This window comes from Canis lupus, chromosome 14 (genome assembly GCF_011100685.1).
Source record: "Canis lupus familiaris isolate Mischka breed German Shepherd chromosome 14, alternate assembly UU_Cfam_GSD_1.0, whole genome shotgun sequence".
Taxonomy (NCBI): Eukaryota; Metazoa; Chordata; class Mammalia; order Carnivora; family Canidae; genus Canis; species Canis lupus.
In genome coordinates this window covers 29,483,365-29,502,588 of record NC_049235.1, presented here as the reverse complement: position 1 = coordinate 29,502,588, position 19,224 = coordinate 29,483,365, and the positions used below count along the sequence as shown (strand labels likewise).

Here is a 19,224-nt window from a genome sequence, read left to right as displayed (position 1 = left end):
ATAATGAAAGGCATATAGAAATGTGTTTTGAATTCATGCCAGTTTGGCAGCAACATCTGAACAGCTCCCTCAGTCTGAATTCTTTGCAGATTCTCTATGTTATCTCCCTAAATAGTCTGTGGCTGCTCCTTAAGAAAAAAAAATGAAAAAAAAAACAGTTCTCAAAATTTTAAACATTGTGTGGTGTGTGTGTCTCTGAGCCAGTTTGATTTTTGAACACTCATTCACTTAAGTCCAACCCAACTTTGTTCATTAGTGTTTCCATTGATGTGCATATAAGTGATCTCATTCTGTTTAAAGGTCACAATCTTCAAAAACCAATTTTAATGCTGCTACAGGACAGCAGTAGAAAGCAAGATACTTAAATTTGGCAATGTTCTACTGAATCATGAAATAAGGAAAATGTATAGATGGAAGATAGTATTCACTCATAGAAATGTCTGATATTTTGGACAACATAGAATTTTAAAAGAAATTTGAAAATCTTTTACCAAGAAGAAAAGCAGGAGATGAGTTAACCAGAAGATATTAAAGAATAATTCCTCTGTGAATTGGAAACACAGAAATGGCTAAATTTAGGCTTCAGAGAAGTTTGAGTTTTACAACTTTGTAAGCTATGTTTAATGACTGAAATGTAAGGGAGGCAAATTTTGTTCCAACCCAAACGGTGAAGAAGTTTGAAAGGGAAGTTTATTTACATCATCGGTAAAACTTAATAAATAGGATAACATCATTGCATAGAAAGCGTCATTCTTATTTTGTTAATAGACTTTTTTTTTTAAATAAGATATCTGTATAAATGCTCACATTCTAAAAGCAGTGTTTTGTCAGTGTTGCCTGGTACAGAACAATAATTGCAAAATGTCTAAAACACAAAAACTGCAGGCTTGATTCAGGAAGATGCAGTGAGTTTTCTGGTTTTCTGGACTAATAAAGAGGAGGGCAAATTAAGATAATAAAAAATCCATTAAACCTCAAACCAGCACTTCCTTTTATTATTTTATTATTTCATTTATTTTACATGCTGTGAGCCCAAGGGCATGTTAAGTGCTTTATATTGATTTATTATTACATTTAGATGACAACCCTGAATGGTTGATCTTATATAGCACTTTATATGAAAAAAATTAAGGCTTAGAGCTGTCAGAGAATATAACTAAGCTGCCTTTTGCTTAGTGAGCAAGGCAAAGCTGCAGCATTTAATTTCAGAAAGTTTTCCTGACCACTGAAAAAGAACGGTCAAGGAGTGATGCAGTCCTTATTAACAGGGATGCCATACATTTTTTTTTTCCTTTTTGGTTGTTTATTTTTCTGGTTTCTTCATTAAATTACAGGCACAGATTTCAAAGAGATTCTATTTAGGTTATGTAAGGCTCTATAAAGAGCACACACTTGGGATGTGGCAGATTTTTTTCTTTAAAAGAAGAGATAAATTCCTTGCCCCAAATCACTCAGATGGCAAGTGAAGATATAGAATATGACACAAAATATTTTTTTATTCTCAAGTCTCTGTTTTGTTTTCATTTGCTGGTTGGTTGTTATTGTTTTCCTTTGTTATCATGTTAAACTCTTGCCTTGAAATTGTTCTGTTTTAAAAGATAATCATGCTCCAACAGAAGATCCAGAGAAAAATTGTCAACAATTCTAGTCCTTTGTTCATATTTTGCTACCAGCTTTCTAAAAAAAAATAATAATAATAACCAAAAAGGATGAACCATGTAATGACTTGTTAAATGCATATAAAAACATTTTAAGGTAATGTGGTTTGAGGCTTATTCTTCAAAAATTGTTTGAAATTTCTAACAGACCCAGAGGTAGGTATTGTTATTCTTACCTGTAGATGGAGAAATTAAGGCACAGAGAGATTAATAAATTGTCCACCTGGAGATAGCTAGAAAGTGTTGGATCTGAGAGTAGATCCAGGTACTCTAACTTCAAAACCATGTTCCTGTCATTTGTTATGTTGGCAAACACAATACGACTACAGAAGGCTTAGGGCTCAGAAGCAAGAGTGAATATTAATAACCACCTCTAATCTCAATGCCTATGACTATGTTACACAAAGTTCCTATAGTTTTTAATAAAATTAACTTCTAGTGTCCCATGAGGCTTCACACATTTGAGGATTTTCTGTCGAAGTTGGTTACTCATCCAACTGAGTGCAGATTACTTCTCTTGCCACAGGCCAGGACTAAGGAACCCTATTAGTAAGAGTAGGTGTCTCTGCTCAAGAAAGTGCCTTTGGATACAGTGGTCTGGCTGTTGGCCTTATCTGAATATTTTGAAACCTCGGTTTCATTCATGGTGGCAAATTGCTTTTCATAAGTATTTCTGCTACCTGAGGCTATTCGTATATTTTTATGTTATTCATGGTTTTTAATTATGTGGTTCACTCCACTAGTAGAATTTATAATATTTTATGGTGGTGGTGATTTCTTATATATGTAAGAAAGTGGACTCTTTTTACTGCCACCAATGTAAATGTCTGAAGTGCCTTTCATGAATAACCAAAGCAAGATTAAACTACCTAAAAATGTCAGAATAAGGTGTAGAGTTTTGCAATCAGAAATAAACAAAGTGAAGTTTTATTTTCTTTTTCTTTTTTTTATTTTTATTTTTATTTATTTTTTATTTTTTATTTTTTTGCTTTGGTTTTTAATTGGCTTGAGATTCTATTAGGTACAGAAGCATACATGGTACATATTCTTAATTGGCACATAATCTAATCTATAAAAATTTACTTTCTCTAGTAATATCCTTATATGTCCTATTCCATTTTAGGATTTATTCAAAACAATATTAAAATTAAATTGGTCATTCTGTACCACCTTACCCCAAGTATAATTACATGGAACAAATACTTTTCTATTCAAAATAGCAGTTTAAGGAATTGATTTTATTCTCATTTACCAGAAGTTTGACCAAAATTAAGAGCATACGTCTACCAAATTTCATTTTTGCCCTATTTTTAGTTTTATCTTAGTTACATTGAACTGGGTAAGAAAGAAAAAAAAAAAAAAAAAAAGCCCTTCAAGGGCTTCCTATGAGACCCATCAACCTTGGACTTTCTTGATCTGGACAGGTGTGGCTTTATCCCAGCTTCTTCTCTATAGATATCCTTGTTCTTTCAAATGGCCACCTGGATAGGACCTAATACAACCACACTGGCCTCTTCCATGTGATCTACATTGATTTCTCAGGAAACATTTATGCATCATTGTCCCTATAGTCATGAGGGTGATGGCCAAGCCCAGTACAGTACCATTTACTTGCCTTTGTCTCAAAGTACCTGCACCCTTGTCTTCAATTTTCCAGGCAAGAGTCAGATTCTGGTCCACTGTCCTCTGCTCAGAGAAAGCAAGCTCTCCAGGTGGCTCTGGTGAAATTCTCTACTTAAATGGAGAATAGACGGTGATTTCCATCACCCTTTCCCTGTTGGAAACAGAGGAAACAAACTCCAGAGATGGAGTCTCTCAATGTAGCAAGGGTTCTTTCCAAACAAATGTCTGATTGTTTATTTTTTATAGTCCTGCAGTGACTATGAGTCGACAAGGATCTTGAAAAAGATTTCTTTGGAAGTTTGCATGGGAAGTTTTAGAATTTCACTTTGGAATTTCACATCAATTGATATTGGTGTCAGGGTGAGACTTTTACATTAGCCCCTTTCTCCAGGGGTCAAAAACAAGACTAACTATGAGAAACAAAGACAGGAGATGAGAGAAATTCTTTATTTCAGAGTATTAATGCTGTGTTCATGACTCTGCCTTAGCATGTTCACGTTAGTTGCCTAATTTAGTTATAACAACAACTCTGCAGGATTGGGAATATTACTCCCAATTCACAGGGAAGGAAACCGAGTTTCAAAGACTATATTTTTTTATGGTGATACATATACTGTGGAAATAGAAATGTCTGACTGGAAAGCTTCTCCTTTCCTGTTGTCCCACTACAGGTAAGATGTATACATACCTAACCACCACAATTAGCCAAGGACTGCTCCATGTATTTCTCAAATAGTTATCATCCTTTTATAGACTTGGATATAGAAATGTTTGAGGTCATTTCTACTACTGTTGATTTTGGACATAGCACATAATCTTAACATTGGCTGACACTTAAAATATATGTTTAATTTTTTTCAGACAATAGATTTTGAAGGTTTCAAGCTATTTATGAAGACATTCTTGGAAGCAGAACTTCCCGATGATTTCACAGCACACCTTTTCATGTCATTTAGCAACAAATTTCCTCATTCTAGTCCAATGGTAAAAAGTAAACCTGCTCTCCTTTCAGGAGGTAAGTCTAATTATTTACTTTAAATATGCAAACCTCCAAGGGAAAATCGGTATCAAGTTCTCTATAAGAGAAGAGATGATTTGCTTAAGAAATATCTTTCTTTCAGGATTTATACTTTCATACTAAGATTGTGCAAAATATTTAAAGTGTCTCCAATATAGTAATAGCTAAACATTACAGAAAATATACTTTATCATTATCCATCACTTGTCATTCAAAGTCTTAGAAGTCTACGTTTAGGTAATAATTTTAAGAGATACTTCCATCAAATATGGAAAAGTGCTCTTCTAAATGAATAGTTAAATATAGATAACTTTATATATGAAAATGTAGTCACAAAGCAGTTATGTGTAGAACATAATATTTATATCACTTGTGTAAATTTCTAACATATTTTCATAGAACAGTTTTGATTTTTCTTTTAGACACATTTTAAAAATTTGATATCACCATGGAGATGATTGGTTCTGTCATTATGGGTAGCTTTTCAGAGATGTCTAATGAATCCATTGTTAATTGTGTCTAGCTCTATCCAGTCAGGAAAACAAAAATCCCACTGTATTACCTTAGAGAATATAAAATAGGTGATTGGTTAAACAGTGTTGGAGGGTTGAAAAATCAAAGAGAAATACCAAGATGATGGAGAGGTAGAACTGCAGGAGTCATGTGCCACTCCTAGGTTGGAGTAATCAAAACTGGAAGAAGGATTCCTTTGAACTAGGAGGTAGGGTTCTGTGGGGAAGGTGTTGCCTGGCAGATCTCTCACCCTGGAATTTCTGTGGAGGGGATACTTCCTTCTGGGTTTGGTAGGTAGTACCAGAGCTCAAGAGGGGCCTGCTGCCTGGCAGTGATACATTTTAGGAATGGCTTGGGCCAGACTGTGCCTTTCTCAGTGTAGAAATGAGCTAGAGACTAGAGCCTGTTGCTCTGGGAAACAAGCGCTGGAGAGATCTAATAGGAAGTAAAGACAGACTAGCAGGAACCAGCCCCTACCCCTTCCTTCCTTGTCATGTCTCTAGTGCGCCTGTTAATAGGAATCCAGCTCATAATGGAGAAATATGGTCTAAGGCAGCATTTCTCAAACTCTTTCTGATCACAAGACTTTTTTGGGCTCTTAAAATTATTTAGGGCCCAAAGAGCTGGGGTAATACCTATTATATCCATACTAAAGAAGAGATATTGTAGAAATAAACAACAATCAATCCATTACATGTTAAGAAAAATAACATTTTTTCTGAAAAATAACTTCAAAACTAAAAACAATTCATGAGAAGAGTGGCATTGCTTGATATCATTGCCAATCTCTTTAACCTCCGGCTTCCTAACTGCTTCTGTGTTCCTGTTGCTGTATCATATATTATGCATCCTCTTAAAAACTCTACACTCATGAGAGAATTAGAGTTAAAAAAGCAAATGATATCTCAGAATTATCATTAATAATCATTTGACCTAGAAATTCTCTGCAAAGGGACCTGGGATCTCAGGGGAGACACTGGCCTAGAGACTTCCAGCTCTAGCATTATGAAATAGAATACCAAAATGTGAATAAAGGTATAGAAGATGTTTAAAACCGGTACTAATTAATTAATTTTTAATTTTTAAATTAATAAATTAAACTCACTTTAATTAATTAATTTAAAATTTAAAAATTAACTAATTAAGAAAATTAAAACATTAATTAAATATACTTTAGTTAATTAATTAAAAATAAAACATCTAATTAAGAAATAGTTGAACCATAAACAAGGTTTAGGCAATCTGATGAGGGTCCATAGACATATGCTTTATGTTGTGCTGTTTCTCCTTCTGTTAATGAAATGATGATCTTTCCAAGAGCAATCACATGTTGATGCAAGCTTTTTTAAAACAAGTGTATACCTTCCACATGATATATTTTGATCCTTTCAAAATACATAACAATATGTTTATCATAGTCTTTAACTACCCTTAAAATGTTTTTAGTTCCTTAAATAATTCCCCTATATCATGAATTGAAAGGATTCACCCCACTTGGTTTTTCCCCAGGTGAGTCTTGTTTAGTCTGTTCTTACAGTGTGCTATCAGAGCTTACTGGTGTCCTGGGCTGAACATTTAAAAATGGGACAATTCCTTACTTTGATCTAGAAATTAAAACGTCCCTGTTCTCCATTTCATGCTATAAATGGATTGCACATAGACTGAATAAAATAGTAAAATTGTCTCTTCTTTCATTTTATATGAAGCAGTATTATTCTTGTGTATGGAGAAAGAAGGGGAGACATTTTTTTTTATAGGTTTCCTGTCTGAGTAATTATGTCAGACTTAGAGGGAGGAGAGATTCTAATTAATTAGATTCGTAAGAAATTAAAATCTCAAACTCTCTTGTCTTCAAATAGCATGTAGTAAGTATTACATATAAGATGCCAAATTTACAAGGAGTAGAAATCAAATCAGGTTCCAAAATGGAAAAAAAAAAAAAATTAAAGGGTAACAGCTTGTACTTTGTTTGGGACAGCCACATATTCTGCACAGATCTACTTGAAAGGAGTTGCAAGATGGGCTGTGTAGCTCTCATGCAGCAAAAAATGATTTAAACTGGAATTTCTTTCAAACCTTGATCCACATTTTAAAACATAAGTGCATGGTGTCCTTTGTAGGACTGTTTTCAACTGCATATTCTTTCAAACTTACTTTTGTTAATAAAAAATATAAATGCATTTTTATTTTCAGGATCCTTCTGTATAATCTAGATTATCTACACAATACATATTTGTGGCTGAAAAATCACAAATAAATTTTGAAGAGAAAGGAGCTATATAATGTTTTGTTTACCACCCCCCCCAAAAGTTCACCATATTTCATTACTACAGTATCAATATGGATATGATAGCTGTTCTTGACTCTGTATATCAACTGAATAATGGTTTCTCAGTAAAAAGCAAAACTAAATTGGGAAAAATGTTATTCTTGTTAATGAACAATATTCAATTATTGGAGATAAAATAAATGCAAAACATTTAGTTTTTATAGAATAAAAATTTTAAATAGCTATAAAGAGGCATAAATGTTGAGTATGTGTATGTTTATAGTTGGCTTTTGTTGGAACTTGTAGTAGCTACTGATCCATCTGGTATTTTGTGTAGTGAATTTTTTTTTTTTTTTGGAATATTTTGTTGCATGAAAGTGCCTCTTATCGCCTCCTTAATATGTAATATGATTCTTTCTACTGTTCCCAAGTTGGACTTTTAGTTTTTGAAGATATCCCTAATGCTCTATCTTTCCAGCTCTCTCATAACCTCTTTTGCTTCCTTGTAAATGTCAGGTCCCTAATGCCTCATATGTTTGCCAGCTCAGCGACTAACTTCTGATTTTACTTTCATCCCCAGAATCTATCACTTGAACTACTTTCTTTACAGAATGGTTCAATCATTTGGAACCTTCTTTTTTTGCAAGTGGCTCATATACCCTTGACCACGAATCAATATTATGATTTCACATTTCAGTTCCTACAACTTGAACACTGAATATAACCAAAGAGAAATTTCATAAATATGCAGATTGTTGCCTCTACATGTTTATAACATACAATATTAACATGGCCTTAAGACCTCTTCAGTTTTTTAAAAAATCTACCATAAAATTTTCATATTTATTTACCATATTTATTCTTAATACTGTCTCCTAGATCAATTAGGTTAAATTTTTCAAACTTCTTTTTTTTAAGATTTTATTTATTTATTCATGAGAGAGAGAGAGAGAGAGAGAGAGAGGCAGAGACACAGGCAGAGGGAGAAGCAGGCTCCATGCCAGGAGCCTGACGCGGGACTCCATCCGGGGACTCCAGGATCGTGCCCTGGGCCAAAGACAGGCGCCAAACTGCTGAGCCACCCCAGGATCCCCCTCAAACTTCTTTATTCAAATCTTTCCCCTCATCCTCAACAGGTGAATTTTTTTCACATCCTACAAAAACAAAAACACAAAAAACCAAAAACAAAACAAAACAAAAAAACCCAAGCACTGTCTAACATAAAATGCCTCCATTATTCCCCATACAACCCAGAACTGTTTCTTCAGCTCACAGAGAATATATATTAACTCTATTCCAGATAGAACTCTTCATCTGGATGTCCCATAAGGAATTGAACTAAATGTGTTTGAAAGTCAAATAATTATAATCTACCCACACCTGCTTCTATTTCTATCTTGTCTCTTGGTGAAGGGAACCCAAGTATCTATCATTTTTCCAATTGTAAAATCTTGGACTCTCCCACTCGGCACTGCCTCATGCCTCATGTTTAGTTAGTCACAAAATGCTCTCCATTGCTCATTATAACTTCTCAAACATTCTGCTACTGTCAGTTTGATCTATCATTGTTTGTGTTATAGACTGCCCATTAGCATGGCTCCTGGCTGGGCCCTGACTTCCTATCTCAATGCTGTATTTTCTTTTTTTTTTTTTTTTTTTAATTTTTATTTATTTATGATAGTCACACACACACACACACACAGAGGCGGAGACATAGGCAGAGGGAGAAGCAGGCTCCATGCACCAGGAGCCCAACGTGGGATTCGATCCCGGGTCTCCAGGATCGCGCCCTGGGCCAAAGGCAGGCGCTAAACCGCTGCGCCACCCAGGGATCCCAATGCTGTACTTTCTAATGCTGAAACCTGATTCGATTATTCTTCGGTTTCTAAGTTTCAGGCCTTCACTATCACCTTGTGGCAAGTTCTTTAAATTTTTATTTTTCATGTAAACTTAAATCCTTAGTACTTAAAGCAGATGAGGGGACGCTGGGGTGGCTCAGCAGTTGAGTGTCTCCCCTCGGCTCAGGGCATGATCCCAGAGTCTCAGAATCAGTCCCATAGGGGGCTCTTGCAGGAGCCTTCTGTCTCTGCCTCTCTCTCTCTGCCTGTCTCTGTGTCTATCATGAATAAATAAATAAAGTCTTTAAAAAAATATTTAAAGCAGATGAAAGCAGAGTTGCTTTGGTGAAGGGAGAGAGTGCAGGACAGATTAAGTACAGGAAGTTCTAGTCACTGGCCTTCCCACACCCAAACTCACCTCCCTGCTCCCCACAAACGTGCCTGAAACTAATATAACACTATGTTGGGACACCTGAGTAGCTCAGTGATTGAGCATCTGCCTTTGGCTTGGGTTGTGAGCCCGGGGTCCTGGGATTGAGTCCCACATCAGGCTCCCTGCAGGGAGCCTGCTTCTCTGCCTATGTCTCTGCCTCTCTATGTGTCTCTCATGAATAAATAAATAAAATCTTTAAAAAAAAATCTGAGTTTCATAGCAGTAAGCACAATGCCATGTAACCTGCAGATCTGCCTCCAGGCTCAATTCTCTCTGCCTCTTGCCCCATGTGGCCCAGATCCTTTACATAACAAATTGTCTGCTGTGATTTAAGTCTTCTGTGGTTCCTTATCTCACAGCAAAAGCCAACTCCTTCAAGTCTTGGCTAATGTGTTGCTCTAATTGCATAGCACATGCTGGCATGAGATACTTTGTGCAACTGGGAAGCAACCAAGGCACTGTTGTCAAAGTCACACTTTCTGCCTCTTGTAGAATAGCTGGTGCATCCGTGCTTCTTCCCAACTCTCACCTAGACCAACTCTTCATAGCAACTCTAGGAATTAACTACCTTCAGCTAAATTATTATTCTTATTGTACAGGATAGCAGTTAACAGTAGTTATTAGTAACTTCTACATTCTCTGATAATATAGAGAATGTAATTGATTTGTTAACTGGTTCAGAAACATACTATATTTCTGTTTGACTCCACAATATTTAAAATGTTGACGTTATAATAGTAAATGCCTGTTATTAGCTATAGGTTAGGGTAAGTTTTCTTGTTGTTGTTGTTATTGTTAGTTTTATAGGACAGAAACAGAAAAAGAATATTTTCCTAGCACCTTTTATATCATATCATGTAGAGAGTTGGCCAGTTGTAACATTTAATTCTTTCTTTCTTTCTTTCGTGCATTCCACTATCTTTTTTTTTTTTTAAAGAGAGGGAGAGAGAGACCTGGGGAAAGAGCATAGGGAGAGAGAAAGAGAGAGATGCAGGACTCAATCTTACAACCCTAAGATCATGACCTGAGCCAAATCAAGAGTTAGACATTTAACCTACTGAGCCACCCAGGTACCCCTCCACCATTCTTTTTTTTTTTTTTTTTTTAAACACCTTATGTGCCAGAAATTCCACCAGAAAGCTGAGTATCCTTTAGAGCCAGGCAGACAACAGACAAGTAGGTTATGAATTATATTACACTAAAATAAAAGTTATCATCTATTTATCAAGTTAATCTGAGTGAGATTTTAACCATAAACTAAAATTATCTAGTTTAAGTAGAGGTAGGGACAGGTACATGTAGGAGAGGATGGAAGGGAGTTTCAAAAAAAGAAAACATGTACATTTCTACTCAAATTAAAAAAGTCCAATGAAAGGATAGTGTGTGAACTGTAAGACATTCAGTATTATTTCATTCATAAATATTTATTTATTTATTTATTTATTTATTTATTTATTTATTTATAGAAGCACACTACAATAGTTAATTTTATTTGTTCAAGGCTCATGTTGCAAGCATTAAACCAAGCATGGGCTTTGATTCTGTGAGCCCAGATTCACATATTTAGGAAGATAAAAGCAAACTGTGATCCATGTATATGGATGAGAAATTAAAGGCTCACAGTTAATCACATCATGGTTTTAAGTTCCTATAGCTTAGAAGCCAGAAGTCACAGATCTTTTAGGTCTTTCTGGATGTCCCACAAGGTACCTGCACTTTTCTTGAGCTGGGCAACCTCATCATCCTTTAGCTTCTGATTGATCACACTGGTTAAGCCCCGAGCATTCAGGATACAGGGAAGACTCAGGAAGACTTCATTCTCAATACCATACATGCCCTTCACCATTGTTGACATTGGATGAATCCTGGAGAGATTTTTCAACATTGATTCAATGAGATTAGCCACACTTAATCCAATAACCCAGTTGGTATATCCTTTTAGCTTGATGACCTCATAGGCACTTTCAACCACCATCTTATGCACTTCCTTCCAATTTTCACTGCCGTTGTCTGTTCCCATTTCTGGATTCAGTTCCTGAAGAGAAACACCTGCCACATTCACTCCACTCCACACAGCCACACTTGAGTCGCCATGTTCTCCCAAAATCCATCCATGGCAGCTGCTGGGATGAATGCCAAGTTTTTCAGCCATAAAATAGCGAAATCTAGCAGAGTCCAGATTACACCCACTTCCAATCACACAGTGCTTGGGTAGTCCACTTAGTTTCCAGGTAACATATGTAAGAATATCCACTGGGTTGGAAACCACAATTATGATACAATCAGGACTGTACTTGACTATCTGAGGAATAATGAATTTGAGACAATAACATTCCTTTGCGCCAGACTGAGGCGGCTCTCTCCCTCTTGCTGGTGGACTCCTGCAGTCACCACCACAATCTTAGAAATGGCAGTCACAGAGTAATCTTTATCTGCCACAATTTTAGGTGTCTGTAGAAATAAGCTCTCATGCTGTAGATCCATCATTTCTCCTTTGAATTTATCTTCTAAAACATCCACCAGGGCAAGTTCATCAACCAGAGACTTTCCCAGAATGCTGATGGCACATGCCATACCAACTTGTCCAACACCCACTACAGTGATCGTGTTGTTTGGGATCGCTGCCTCTTCTGCAAATGGTGCAATCAGTTTTTTCCTTAAGAGTTGCCATTGTGCCCTGAGACCACCGGCTGTAAGAATTGTGTGAAGAGACAAGGTTAGCTGTGTGTGTCTCCTCCAGGTGCAGGATGGGCAAGGCTGGTTACTTATTTTTAAATCAATTTTAAATCTAGTATAGTTTACATACAGGTGTTATATTAGTTTCAGGTGTACAATATAGTGATTTGACAGTACATGGGTATTACTCAGTGCTCATGACAATGAGTGCACTCCTTAGTCCCCATCACCTATTTCACCCCCTCACCCACCCACCTCCACTCTGGTAACCATCAGTTTGTTCACTATAGTTAAGAATCTGTCTCTTGGTTTGTCTCTCTCTTTTTTCCCCTTTGCATTGTTTTATTTCTTAAATTGCATATGAGTAAAATCATGTTATTTGTCCTTCTCTGACTGACTTATTTTACTTAGCATTATACTCTCCAGATCCATCTATGTTGTTTCAGTTGGCAAGATTTCATTCTTTTTAATGGCTGAGTAATATTTTATGTTAGTCACAAATATTTATTGATCACTTACAATGTGTCACACACACACACACCATTCAAATTTCAGTGAGGAAAATGGAACTACTTCCCTTCCCCTATAGTCAATTACATTTTAGTAAATAAGTAAAAATGTACATAGCATGTCAGAAGGTAAGATAAGGAGTGCTATTAGCAAACATTGGTTAGATAGAAAGTACAGGTTGAAACTGAGAATGACTAGGAACCCCAAATTTCTCACAAATGACTGAAACTGGGATAAGGATCACAAGGAGAGCAATTTTTTTCTAAAGATTTTATTATTATTTACTTGAGACAGAGAGAGAGAGAGAGAGAGAGTGTACAAGTGGTGGGGAAGGGGAGAGGGAGAAGCAGAATCCCTGCTGAGCAGAAAGCCCAAAGCATGCACCATCCCAGGACCCTGTGATCATGATCTGAGCCAAAGGCAGACACTTAACCAACTTAGCCACCCAGGTGCCCCAAATATCATTTTTGATGGTCTCAGATGGTAGTCATGACCTTGGAAGTATCAGCACTTTTTGAAGGAAGGGTTGGGGGAGTGGTAATGGCAGAATCAGAGTCCTATGGTCTTAAGAGTTAGAGGGAAGTAGATTTGGTGAGTGCCGAGAGATCTGGGTCTATGCCTTGAATCCTTGCACTGGGGTAGATGAAGTGACAGGAAGAGAGTGGCTGGAGAAAAGGCCAAGGAGGGAGCCAAGGCCAAGTGGTGAAATTGGAAATTGGAGAGCTGTTACATGGTTTTAAGTTAGTGGTGTGGAAGCTATCATGAAAGGGCATGAGGCTGAAGGTGCAAAAGAGTCAAGAAGATATTTAGAATTGAGAATAATAACAGCCACTTTTGAAAGGGTTAATGCCTTTGTCTTTGATCTCTCTCATTGTCCATCCAATATGGCAATGCTTAATTGATGTATGCTATTAAGCCACAATACCTTTAGTGAATATAATTCTTTTTATGTTTGTGCTACAACCAGAGAGTCATACCATAGGCAATATTTTTAGGCAGAAAAGGAGGATTTCTTTTGTCCATGAGGAAGTTAATCAAATTAAGAATAGAAAATTGTACAACGAAAATGAGGTATTTGAACCTTTGGGAAAATGTTTTGCCAAATGCCCTTATTGGATGTTCTTGCCAAAAGACACACTTCATTAATTGTGCTGAGAAGAATTACTCTTTTTTTTTTTAAGATTTTATTTATTTATTCATGAGAGACAGAGAGAGAGACAGAGAGACAGAGGCAGAGACACAGGCAGAGGGAGAACCAGGCTCCATGCAGGGAGCCCAACATGGGACTCGATCCCGGGTCTCCAGGATCACGCCCTGGGTTGAAGGCAGCGCTAAACCGCTGAGCCACCCGGGCTGCCCCGAAATTATTATTCTTATCAGGAGTGTCTTGAGGTTATTAAAAATATGTGTTTGCATGTGTGTGTGTGTGTGTGTGTGTATGTGAATGCATATTTTTACCATAGGTAGCTTATTGGTCTTTTGTGTCTAATAAACTTCTAAAGTTTCCACAATGCAACAAAGAGCAGACAAGGTCTTCCAAACACAAACTGGACAGAGTTCAAGGCTTGTGTGACTTTGAGATAGGGAACTTCTTGTCACATAGTAGGCATCTAAAATACGTTTGTACATTTGTTAATGTTGATATACTTACATACCTACATAAAAGTGTTCTAGAAATAAAGACAAATCCTATATATTGGCCAATTAGCATTTATTTACATCAACTATTACATTTTGTATGCTTTTATAGTACCAAATTCACTTCTTTCAATTATTTTTATTAGTAGTAGTAATCCACAAATTATTTTACTTCAATAAATCTATTATCCTGAAACTCTGAAAACTGTTCACCAAAACCAAAGAAAAATCTACATTTCAAGGCCCTATTCATGATAAACTTAGTGAAGGAAAAGTTCCCCCAAAACCTCCCCTTTAATTGTTAAATGGGTTTGAATATATTGGACTTGATTATACTGGTTTCTTTATTCTTCTATCTGAATATTCTAAGTAAAATGTTGGTCTTCAAATTTACCATCTTTACCATTAGGTTTATTCATCTAGTATAAAGGGATTTTTGTATTTTCAGTTACATGTTAATGATTGCATATTAAATGATAGCATTACCTTAAGACTATTGCACTGTAGTGTTCATGAATATTATTTATAGTTTTTTTATTTCAATAAAGGCAAATATGATATTTAGTACTTTTCAGGGTCCAAAATCAATCATAGCTTTTTCTGCCCAGTGCAGAGTTCGATGCAGGACTCGATCTCACAGCCCTGAGATCATGACCTGACCCTAAATCAAGAGTCAGATATTTAACTCATCGAGCCACCGAGGTGCCCCCAAATCAGTCATAACTTAATTTAACTTGTGATATGCTCTAAAATACCTAGTAATAGCTAGAAAAAATGTAATGGTACTGAACACTGGCTTTGATCCATTAGAATGAAAGCCCTTATAAAAATGGTATTTTTCTTTTTATCTGCTGCTATCTGCTTTATCCTAGAACTTCTACACAACTAATATTAAAAATTCTTAATATCAGGGCACCTGGGTGGCTCACTTGGTTAAGCATCTACCTTCGGACCAGGTCATGATCACAGGGTTCTGGGATCAAGTCCCACATTGGGCTCCCTGTTCATCAGGGGAGTGCGCTTCTCCCTCTCCCTCTGTTCTTGCTCGTATGTTGTCTCTCTCTCTCACTCACTCTGTCTCTCAAATAAATAAATAAAATATTTTTTAAAAAAGCTCTTAATATCTTCTGGGTTTATATTTATAAAGGGGATTCTAGTTGTATACTTTAGGAAATACATAAGCAAAAAGAAAAAGTATCCATAATCCATTTCCCTATAACAAAATGATGGTAAAGATTTGGGATGTGTGTGTGTATGTTTATTTTTATACATGCAAACATAAAACATATTTTATATTTAACATGTATATTAAATATACATTGATATTTAATATATAGCAATATATTAATAAATTTTATATTCAACTATATATTTATTATATAAATTATTTATTTATAAATATATATTTCATATGTATATTATTTATTATAGATGGCCCAAGGAATGGCCTAAGTGGAACATTGACATTTAGAGCTCTCAGCTATGACTAGGATTTCTAATTTCATTCCAAAGGTTTATGAAATAATCAATGTACATACTCTTAAGAGTCTTGAAAACCAGACTCCAAAAACAAAAGGTCATTTATTAAGAGACAAGAGACAAATTCCTCTGATTTGGTTTTCTCTCTAACCCCACAGAATTAGCATAAAATCTCAATTCAGATTGCCTTTTGAATTATGACTATACCACTTGACTTTGTCTCTGTTCTGGCAAATGTAAAATAGAAATAATAGATGCATGCATCTTACTGGGTGCTGTGGGACTCAAAAACATAATGTACTAGGTACAATATGAGTGTTCAATGAATGTCAGCTATTACCATTTTTCATTAAACAGATTACTTTCCAGCATTTTAGTTTGCAGACAAAGGAAAGATCAAATTCAATGTAGGTTTTACTTACCTAAGATGTCATCATTCTGAAAGAGTACACTAAAAATTATGGAGTATTATTGGATTTCTTTTTGTTTGTTTTTGTTTTAGTAAGATATAATTGACATATGTAACTGTAAGTTTAAGCTGTACAGCTTAGTGGTTTGATTTACATATATCGTGAAATGATTGCACAATAAGTTTACGTACTATCCATAATCTTATACAGATTCAATAAAAAGCAAAAGCAAAAACAGAATTTTTTTTCCTTATGATGAGAACTCTTAGGATCAACTCTCTTAACTAGCATATATAGTTACACCATACAGTAGTGTTAACTAGAGTCATCATGTTGTATATTAAGTCCCTAGTACTTTTTATCTTATAACTAGAAGTTTGTATCTTTTAACCATGTTTCTGCAATTCCCCTCCCTCTACCTCATCCCCATGATTTGTACTTTTCTTCTGTTGAAGCATAGTTGACATACAGCATTTTATTAGTTTTAGGTATATAACAAGGTGATTCAACAAGTTTACAGGTTATGCTATCTATGTTTACCCATAAGCGTAGCTACCGTCTGTCACCATACAATGCTGTTAAAATACCATTGACTATATTCCCTACGCTGTACCTTTTACTCCTGTGACAAATTCATTCCAGAACTGGAAGCCTGGAGCTCTCACTCCTCTTCATCTGTTTTGCCACCTTCTCATCAGCCCTTTTTCTTCTGGCAACCATATGTTTGTTTTATTTATAAGTCTGCTTCTGCTTTTTTGTTTGCTTGTTTGATTTCTTATATTGCACATATGAGTGAAATCATATGGTATTTCTGATTGACTTATTCCACTTAGCATAATATCCTTCAGGTCTGTTCATGTTGTCACAAATGACAAGATCCCAACCCTTTTGTATGACTGCATAATATCCCATTGTATGTAAAAGCCGCTGCTCCTTTATCCATTCATCTATGGATGGACACTTGGGTTCCTTCCATGTCTTGGCTATTGTAAATAATGCTGTAATACACATAAGGATGCATATATCTTTTCAAATTACTGTTTTTATTTTCTTTGGGTAAATGCTGATTGGTGGTATTTTAATTTATTTTTAATGTGACAAAAACTAAAATTGTTATCATGACTTTTAAAAACTGTACGGTAGGTTTATTCTCTCATACTTAGGTATATTTACGGAACAGAGAAATTCAACCCACTTTCACTAGTCTACCTGTTGCCAGCACTGTCTAATATGGTAGCCCTTAGCCCAGTGTACCTATTTAATTTAAATTTAAATTAGTTGGCAAGTAAATAAGATAAAAATTCAATTTGTCAGCCACACCAATCAAATTTCATGTGCTTAACAGCCATATGTGGTTAATGGTACCATATTCAACAGTACATATATAGCATATTTCTGTCATTGCAGAAGATTTTACTGGAGATAATTGATGTAGACAGATCTTGATTTTACTGCTTTGAAAGACCCTAAAGTTTGGAATTAGATATCCCTGTCTTCAACTCTTGACTCTCCAGATTGCTACATGATGATCAGAGGTTTACTTTACTCTCTTATTTTCCACCCTCTTGTCTCTAAAATAGAATTGTGGGGTCACATCAGACTACTGTGTTTAAGTGTTCTTGGCACACAGTCAGGGATGCTATTATTACTATTTCTTCAGAGAGGTTGCTCTGCTTCTAGGATATCACTCTCAAAAACGTGTGCTTCAAACCCTATTCCTTATGATTGCTTGTTTGGGGTTTTTGCCAATGTCCAAACAGATGAAATCCAGAGAATGTTCTTACAGATACTTTGCTGACCTCAGTGTCTTGTCAGGGAAGGTATCCCACTGCCTGTCCTCACTTTATGCATATTTTATGTTCTTTGTAGATTTGTAACCCAGTCTATTTCTATTTGCTGCCAGTTTGTATATGCATAAAAAATAAAAAAATAATAATAATTATAATTCTATCCTAAGACAAGCATAGTTGGAAGGTTAACTCTGAAAATCATGAAATGTCTGACAATACCAGACAATTATTTTTACTCTTGATTGTGCTACTTTCTGTGACTATTAATATGGATATTGGAAATTTGATTATATGAGACAAATTGTTTTTAAGCCTGATAAATTTCTGAAAATTGAACTAGTATTAAAAAGTGGGAAAGCCAAATTGCTAGAGTGATTTTTTTGCCTTTTTTTGTAATTAATGTATTAGTTTTGAATATTCCATTTTAATAGGTAAAGGGAAACAAAGGATGTAACAATACCCTTTCCATTATCTAAGCTACATGTGTTTGAAAATAAAACAAACTGGAGCAGAGGCAGTAATTAAACATGTACCTAAAATATATTTGCTAATAATTGAACCTTGAAACTAGAATTAAAAGTATCTATTAAAACAAACTTTTTAGGTTTTTGTTTCAAGAAATGGAGTGTCTAGATTGAAGTATAATGAAAATCATGTGTTTGAGAAATGTGATCATAGTAGGCAATGCTCAACTTGACTAATGATAACTATTTTTGTGGTTAAAACTTAGAAGAATGTTTATACTATGTAAGAAGGTGTGCAAAAACACTCTAAAATCATCATAAGACATAAATGCTTTCAAAGTACAAGATAATTTTCCTAATAACACTAATATACTCTAATTAAAATGCTTATTTTTTCACTTTATTTTGTGCTTTGTTCATTGTGGTATGCATTATAGATCTATATTTGTGTGTGGACATAAATGGTGTGTGTGTATGTATACATTTGCTTCACTTTTTATTAAAAGGTTTTATTTTTTTATTCATAAAAGACACAGAGAGAGGCAGAGACATAGGCAGAGGGAGAAGCAGTCTCCCTGCAGGGAGCCCGATGTGGGACTCGATCCTAGGACCCTGTCATCACACTATGAGCCAAAGGCAGACACTCAACCACCGAGCCACTCAGGGGCCCTCACTTGCTTCACTTTTATAAGAAAATATTCAAAAAAGCAAAACCTTGGGCAAGTCAGTGAACCTGCTTATTGAGTGTCAATTAATTTCATTTTCTTTAAAACTAAAATTGACCACTTGAGGCAAAAGTTTTGCTTAGCTTTGTGTTTGGTCACAATTCTAAAAAGTTTCATCAAAGATAGGATGGATTAAAATGGCCTTCCTTAGTGGAACATAGAACATTGAGCCTCTTCATC

At 35.5% G+C, this 19,224-nt stretch overlaps 1 protein-coding gene and 1 pseudogene across 7 annotated transcripts in view; one reads left to right on the top strand and one right to left on the bottom strand.

The window, feature by feature from the left end:
- Positions 1-19,224, top strand: part of DGKB (diacylglycerol kinase beta) — a 701,584-nt gene that overhangs the window by 157,509 nt on the left and 524,851 nt on the right. For all 7 annotated transcript variants that reach the window (XM_038556980.1, XM_038556977.1, XM_038556978.1 and 4 more), the window contains one exon: positions 4,143-4,296. In XM_038556980.1, coding sequence (XP_038412908.1) covers positions 4,143-4,296 — 154 coding nt within the window. The remainder of the gene's footprint in view (positions 1-4,142; positions 4,297-19,224) is intronic.
- LOC102153581 lies at positions 11,022-14,595 on the bottom strand (annotated as a pseudogene).